The sequence below is a fragment of the Perissodus microlepis genome, chromosome 7 (genome assembly GCF_051167445.1).
Source record: "Perissodus microlepis isolate ML-2025 ecotype Zambia chromosome 7, ASM5116744v1, whole genome shotgun sequence".
NCBI classification, from domain to species: domain Eukaryota; kingdom Metazoa; phylum Chordata; class Actinopteri; order Cichliformes; family Cichlidae; genus Perissodus; species Perissodus microlepis.
In genome coordinates, this window is record NC_140467.1 from 21,416,903 (window position 1) to 21,424,794 (window position 7,892).

Below are 7,892 nucleotides of genomic sequence, written 5' to 3' on the forward strand. Positions count from 1 at the left end.
TGGCAATGGCTGCTCTGAAGTATTGGCCATCCCAACAAGCAGACGATTCCCTATGACCAAGCACTTAGTGGGGCAATACTTGGGAGGAAAACCTCCCTTTTAACAGGAAGAAACCTCCGGTTTTGAAATATTAAGCTGTTGTAATCAGAATTAAATAAGTATTTGGTTTTACAGATTTAGTGTGTATAATTTAACCAAATTTGATCAAAATGGATAGGTAAGCAGAAGGAGCAGTAATTTTGCTGCTGAATTAACCTACCCAACCCCATTTGTGGTTTCAAACTGAATGTCGATCACTGGTCTCACTCAAAGAAGGGATGGAGAACCTCCACAGGTGTGATGCATTTGTTGACATCTAAGTATAACATCAGTTTAATTAGGCTCAGCCAGTAATAAATGCTGGGTTTTTGTGGTATTATCCTGTCTCATATTCAGTGTTCATCTGTTTGAAATTAGCGCTGCAGCTTTCTTCTATAAAATAATTATTACTCATACTATAGTCTAGGACATAGTCTGGTGGCTGGCTCTGAGTGTATATGATGAACATTAGGACATTGTAATCCATAGTGAAGCAGATGGGCTACACTAGCAAAGGTATCAACATTTCTAACTGCCCATAGACAAAATTTTAAAAGGAAGAATCCAAAAGAAAAACATCCTTCAAACATGTTATGAGTGTTGACATTGTATAGTTTGTCCACCAGACGGCATTCTGCAACTTTCCTTTTGAGAAAACATGTTTGGAATGCTGCAAGCACAACAAACAGCTAAGAGTGAAAGTGACGATAATACAACAAAATTCTTCAGATGTAACATGAAATTGTCTTGTTATGACGGCTCTGAATGCCCTTTTAGGTTGAGGGAGCAAATATCCCTAGAGTCTGAAATTATTCTAGTCATATTGTCTAGTGTGAGAACATTGTTACCTTTTCAGGCTTTTTACCCCAAATTGTACCTGGGGTCACATCATTTTCTTTACATATATTTAATCTTGAGGTTATATACTCTGCTAGTTGATTGTGCACCTCGGCCTGTACAGCTGACCCAGTGAGGAAAAATGAAAGGGAGGGGACAGTATCGCACGTCAGTCCGGTAAATCACAATCTCTCCACCACACAGTCCTCATTTATAAAGTGCTCTACAAACCCAAACATCATGGCTAACAGGTGGATTCTACTGTTTCAGTGCAGCAAGCCAGCAATGAACAATCACTTAGGGCTAAAGAAACAGAGTGAAAACATGTCCTTGTTTTATTTTTAACTCAAAAATCATTTCAAAAGTGATCCCCTTAGACTGCTTTTTAGTGCATCCAATAGCATAGCAACTATCTGGCATTTTGGCTAAGTTAAACTCGGAAGGTGGTCAAAGATTGGTTGTAAGGCAAAGGGCCACAATACTGTTTTTGCTCGCCAGGTGGGCGTGTCCCAGTAGCTCTGACATCACGTGTAAAGGGAAAATGGATTAGCAGCAACTAACCAACCTAGTACATTCTGTACTGTCACAAGATGGTGCTACACATTTCCTAGAAACTTCAAACAGAGCAATTATTTCTTAAATCCAGCTTAGAGACAGATTTAAATCTATGACCGATTTTTTGAAGGTGGGCTCCATAGTTTAATTGGCCTCAATACATGTAGTGTTTCATGTCCACTTTAAAACATGCTGTGAATAAAAGGATCAATCAGCGTGCGCTGCTTATTATAAACCTAACCTGCTCCCAACAGTTTTTATTTTTTCTTTTCTCAGCTGCAAACTCTGTGCTGAATAAGGGTTTGAGAGTAAAGATGATATATAACATACATAATTCAAACATAGGTTTAGTTTACATACACAATTTTATATGAAGTCAACAAGTACAGTGTAGGTGTTTTTCTTTTTAAATTAAATTAAATTATTGGAATATCGCTTGCTGCCAAGAGAAAGAAGAAATTGAGAACTAAATTTGTCTAAACATCTATATGTATATATGAAGCTCATCTGGGAAACTGTCTACTGTTACATATAATTTGCAGTGTCTAAATGTTCACAGATTAATTCCAAAGTTAACTCTTCTTCCATTTCAAAGGAGAGAAAAATGTGGGATAAATGACATAGAAAGTAAACTCTAGCAAAAATACATTTATTGAGTACATTGCCATTTATGCACTGATCTCCCTGCTTTGATATCTGCATTACATTATGCCAAACAATAGGCTTTTGTTTATGTACATGGGTTTGAAAAAGAAATTATTCAACCAAGAAAGTGTCACAAAAGGAAAGTTAAACTGCATTCGATGAATGACGTTCCCTCCTTCTTTCCCTGCAGAGGTCCAAGGGATCTTCTAGGAATGATGATGCTATTTTCTGGAGTATTGATTGGTCAATAGGCAGTGGATGTAAACACAAAACATAAAGAGCTAGCGCACTCCAGTGTTGCCTGTTTATAACAGCATGACAACTCTTTTGAGCACAACTGCTACTCATCAGATGTTTCTACTCTAAAACATAATTTGCGCCTAATGTTTCAATATTAATTCCAAAGTTAACTCTTTTTCCACTTCCCTGGGACAAAAGGTGGAATAAGTGAGAGTAAAATCTAACAAAAATACATTTCTTCTCTGCATCACTTTATGCTAACCAATAGGCTTTTGTTTTTATACATAGGTTTGTATAGGAAAACAACCAAAAAACGTGTCACGCAAGGAAAGTGAAAGTCCATTCATGAATGAAATGCTGCAATCTCTATACATTTTGTTTTTATCTCTGGGAAACTCTATAAGTTTTCGTTATTATCTAAATTCACTTTTAAACCCGGGTTTTCCGGGAAGCTGAGGAAATTACGGGCACTTTCTATGCGTCACACGTTACGTTACCTGTGGGAGGAGTTAGCAGACGAGTAGGGATCTAAGCGAATACAGTTACTCTGTCCAATCACGGTGCCGCGTGACGTCAGTATGTTTATATTAACGGGAGTGTTGCAACCTCGCGACATTCAACTCCTTCTACTACAACGACGAAAATACAGCTGAAGAACATGGAGAAAATACATGAGAACATTTGACGAAGGAGACCAAAAAATGGCACAGTCTTGCCGAAAAATGAAGCGACAAAACATCGACGCATATCTGTCACCGACGAATACGCGAAATCTCTTGGTTTTCGACGAGGAATACCAGAATACGTGAGGAGTTGTGTTCAACACAGTCGCCGAAACTCGAGAAGAAAGACGTGAAAATGGCTACGGTTGTTGGTTCCCAGACTAGCTCTGAGCGGACGGCGATGGAAAGGTTTGGCAGCGGAGGGATGGCTATTCTGCCGTGGACTAAACAGATGCTCACCGTGCTGTGGGAACAGCTTCGGTTGCTGGTTCAAGTCATTTACTACACTTTCCTGTCAGGTAAGAGTGAGACAAAATCAAAAGTTTTTTCCTTGCGTCTTACGCCCACTTTATAGCTGCTAAGGTTAACCTTTGGTGTGTTTACTGATGTTGGAAATTATAAGACCACTGTGTAGGTGTAAGATATGTTTAGTTTTTTTAATATAGTAACTGTCATTAAACGACATACCTTTTAGCAAACTTAATATTCTATGGGGCTGACACTATGCTGTGTTTTACTGTCTGAATAGTTCCTCGATTTTATTTTTGTAGATGGTATTTCTTTTCCAACTTCCGCAATGTTTACGTGCGTTTTCAGCATTCGAACATTGTTTAGCCACCACAGTAACATTTCCCGTAAAACACTTGAAGTACAACACACGGACTTGTATGTTACACTCCGTAAACCTTCTTTGAAATAATACGTAAAACTGCAATACAAACACAAACCTTGTCTTGGCGTCATAGCATGAATGGAATAATTATTTCTTCAGAAAATGTAACTTGATTACATTTTATTGTACTTAAAAGCTTTTTTTGTTTTCTTCTTCCAGTTTTCCAAATGTTCAGGTTTGAGGTTCACGTGAGAATCACAGACGAGACTGGTCAGCATATCCAGCACATGACCACAGCCACAAACCCAACAGAATCATTCCTCTTCACCTCTTTGTTTGAGGGAGACAACGGCGTCATGGTTGGTGGTTCAAATCCCCTCTCCAACTTCTGTGCAGACGTTGGTGACCCCTTTGCTGGGAAATCCACTGCTGAGGCCTTGCTGTCCAGTCTCCGTGCTGACGACCTGTGTTGCGGGCTTGTGGATGAGTTTGTGTCCAGAACAGCTGGCAACGAAGAGGGCATCTTTCTGGGACACCAATCTGGCTGGAAAATGGGCTTCCCTGGCGACTGGAACTTCTTTGTGTCGAGCGGCGAGGACTCGGGTTCAAACGACACCTGCCAAAAAAATAGTGAGGAAGACCTCAAATGGGATATTTCCAAGGAAAAAGTTTTCAAGCAGGACACATCAGAAGAAGATAGAAACTCTCACTGGAGCAGTGAGGAAGACCAGAACACAGTAGAATTTGAGAGTGACGAAAGTAAAGCACTTTGGGAATCTCTGTCAAAATCCAGTGATCCTTACAACCCTTTCTTTTTCTCCGCCTGCATTTCAACTAACACAGATATGGGCAAAAGAAAAAGTGAAGTAAAAGACTGTAGCGACACCGACCTCATGTCCGTAAGCAAGGCCAGTGAGGAAATGATGGGGTCTCAGGGCCTAAAGAACTGGGTCTGTCGCTCCGACAGCGAAAGCAGTTGGAGCAGTTGGGCCAGTTCGGATGGTTCGAGCCCTGACATTGACAAGGAGGAAAGTGAGAGGCTGTGGGACTTCTTCAGCAGTCCTGAAGACCCTTACAATCCCATGTGTTTCACTGCATGCACAATCAGCAGCACAGCTCCCCAAGTCACCATGTTATCTAATTGCGAAACCCCAAAATCTGACACAGACACAGAGGAGAAGGAGAGCACCATCCCCCCTTCATCCGAAGAGGATGAAGAATCACTGTGGAAATCTCTCTGCCTAAAGGATGACCCTTACCACCCTTTGAACTTCCAGGCACCCCTTCAGAGCTCTCCAAAACTAACACTCCTGCAAGACAATGATTCAGATATTCTTGATGTTCACCACACACCAAATTCATCCACAAAAGCAAAGAAATGGGCAAAAGCACCCCAGAAGCCTGTGCTGCCAGAGAGACAGACAAAGCATCACTCCCATCCAGAGACTATACTAGTGCCCTGGAAAAGATCTGGACAAACACCCACACCAACTTCAGAGACGAAAGAAAGCAAGGCTGACACCACCCAGAAGAAGGTAATTGTCTGATAATTTCTTCTTATTTTTTCACTTTTTCCACATGGAGATGTTAAAGGAACCCAAATACAAAAGTTTGGTGTATTTATTATTGTTTTTTAGCTGTGGGCTAAATATATTAAACCAAATGAGTGTGTAAACATATTGTCAGAAATCACACTCAGTTCATTGACCCAAACCAGGGGTAGGCAACTCAAGGCCTCGAGTGCCAGTGTCCTGTAGGTTTTAGATATCACCCTGTGTCAACGCACCTGAATCAAATGATTAGTTCATTCCCAGGCCTCTGGAGAACTTCAAGACATGTTGATTTGGTCATTTAGCCATTTGAATCAGCTGTGTTGGATCGAGGACACATCTAAAACCTGCAGGACACCGGCACTCGAGGCCTGGAGTTGCCCATCCCCGACCCAGACAAATATAGAAGAGGAGGTGATCTCACGTTTAAAGTTAGAATGTTAATATCATGAAGAGGAGGGCCTACTGCTGACTCATGTACTGCGTGTGTGTGAAACAGAGATAAAGATAACAGTTTATTCCTTCCTCCAGACTGAGTGTCTTAAGCCGAGTTGTTTGTTTTCGCTTAGCAACACTGGTCGTCATGACTAAGCCAGTCATGTGACACCAGCGAGTCAGGAGAGACTGACTTCCATGTGTATTGAGTTGCAGCAGTATTGCAAAGTTAGCACAAAGGTCTTATGATTAGACAAAGTCACGTCATATTAGAAAAATTAGTACTTGGAGTTGGAAAGAGTTGACTCAAACGTAGCTTTTTAGATATTTAGATCTGTGAAGGTTCTCAGTCATCCAGGTCATCGTAGTCAAAGGAGCTTGCAAAGAAAAGCGTCTGGACTTCTTACTTACTTAAAGAACTTAAACTTAAAGAAGTCCAGACGCTTTTCTTTGCAAGCTCCTTTGACTTAGATATTTAGAGTTTATGATCCCTAAATATGACTTAAACGTCATATGACTTCCAGTATTGTTCAATAAACTATAATATAATTCTTCTGAATTTCAGGTTCGATTTTCTCCTGTTGTCAAACTCCATGTCCTGCGGACCTGGCCGTTTGCGCGGCAGGCGTCTCGTAAAGGACACTGGGAAGAGATGGCACGAGACCGTGACCGCTTCCGGAGGCGAATTGATAAATTGGAGCAGGTCATTGGTCACTGTTTCACCCAGACCCACAGAGAGAACATGCGGGCCTACCTGGACAGTGCCTTGAAAAAAACAAAAGGGTCCTGAACACTGATTGTTTCATTTCCTTTTAGGATGAGAACTTGTGATTGGTTGCAATGCAACAGTGATTTTTGATTTAGGCCAATTAGAATTTTGATGTTAGGCCAACGTAAAATGTTTGGTGTCGAGTTGAACAACTTTGTACCTCAGAAGGTTTTATACATTGTGTAACTGTTGCACTGACTGACACTTTCTCATTTTAAGCTCAGCATTACTGTGTGGAATGTTGTTTTTGTATGCCTTATATAATGACCTAGTAATGTAACTTATTGGTGAAGTTTGCCATTTATTTTTACCTTTGTTTTCAGCAGTTTTTATGTGTGAAGAAACCACAGTCGTGACTCTAGAAAAAAGTAGAAAAGGATATCACAAAAAAAGAAGAGCTTTATATTGCAAAGTGTTTTGAGAAGTTTTGTTAAGCATGATGGATACGCGTCAGGTTCTGGTGCAATTCTTGTCTTACTGTCTTACAACTTTAGGATTTGATATTTAAGTTTTTGTCTTGTATTTTCTTATATTCCTGCACATAAATGGCAGCTTTTTAGTGCTGATTGTGAAGATGGGCGTTTATCTGATTGTATTTGCTGCATAACACTTTGTCCTCTGTGACTCACTCAGCTTGTCACAATAACATCGTGTAGCCAGACTGTCCCGAGCAAATTAATCATTAGGTGCTCTGAATCAATAAAATTTGTTACATTGTAACTTTTTTTTTTCTGTTTGGCTTTTTTCACAACCTGACAAATGATTGGACAAAAAAGAAATGAGTTCATGTGTGAGAAATTGGTGAAGTAAAGGTGGCCCTGAGGTCCCAGAAATTTGCAAACAACATAATGCTGAAAAATAAGTAAATCACTGGAAAAGTGATGAGATTCAAAGCGTGTATGACACAAACATGGTGTGGGGTTGTGTAAACATGCAGAGAAAGAAGAGTTTCTCTACATTCTGAAAAGAAAGTGTGGATATCAGCACCTCCAGCCTGACTCTGACCAAACTGGTTTAACCTTTTGACCCCATCTGGACACACCCAGTGTGGTCATCCGGGGTGTGAAATTTCCAACAAAGCATGTGCCTTTGTGGGACTTCAACCTCTGAAGAGATAAAGGTAAGTGCTTTTCTGATAAGGTGATTTACAGGTCAAAAGGGTTGCTTGGTAACTGGAGGTCTGCAAGACAATTTTATTGTATACAAGGTGATGAATTTGGCCTGCTCCCTATCTGAATATGAATATATATTTATATATATGTACATATTTTTTTTTTTTTTTTTATACTTATGTGTTTTCCCTTACATGTTACCACACACATGCACACAGGAGCTAATAATTTCCCACTGGGACGTGAGTCTCCGCGCAGAGTGGCTGCCGTAAGGCTGTCGTAAGACAAGGGTTAAAAACACAAAGTATGATGAAATGACTTTCCTGAGGGATGAAA

General features: G+C 40.3%; 1 protein-coding gene across 1 annotated transcript; it reads left to right on the forward strand.

Annotated features, from left to right (window-relative positions):
- The first annotated feature begins 2,950 nt into the window (after positions 1-2,950).
- On the forward strand, positions 2,951-7,164 carry LOC146383035 (uncharacterized). Its single transcript, XM_084934127.1, has 3 exons — positions 2,951-3,376; positions 3,910-5,225; positions 6,241-7,164. Exons 1-3 carry the CDS (start codon positions 3,214-3,216, stop codon positions 6,463-6,465), a joined length of 1,704 nt encoding a protein of 567 aa, XP_084790253.1. The 5' UTR covers positions 2,951-3,213; the 3' UTR covers positions 6,466-7,164.
- Positions 7,165-7,892: the final 728 nt, after the last annotated feature.

Bases quoted from the DNA above. Each gene is read 5' to 3' on its own strand.
- LOC146383035 (XM_084934127.1), top strand. From the start codon at position 3,214: ATGGCTACGGTTGTTGGTTCCCAGACTAGCTCTGAGCGGACGGCGATG. The intron at 3,377-3,909 runs GTAAGAGTGAGA...TTCTTCTTCCAG, and splicing joins TTACTACACTTTCCTGTCAG to TTTTCCAAATGTTCAGGTTT. The intron at 5,226-6,240 runs GTAATTGTCTGA...TCTGAATTTCAG, and splicing joins CTGACACCACCCAGAAGAAG to GTTCGATTTTCTCCTGTTGT.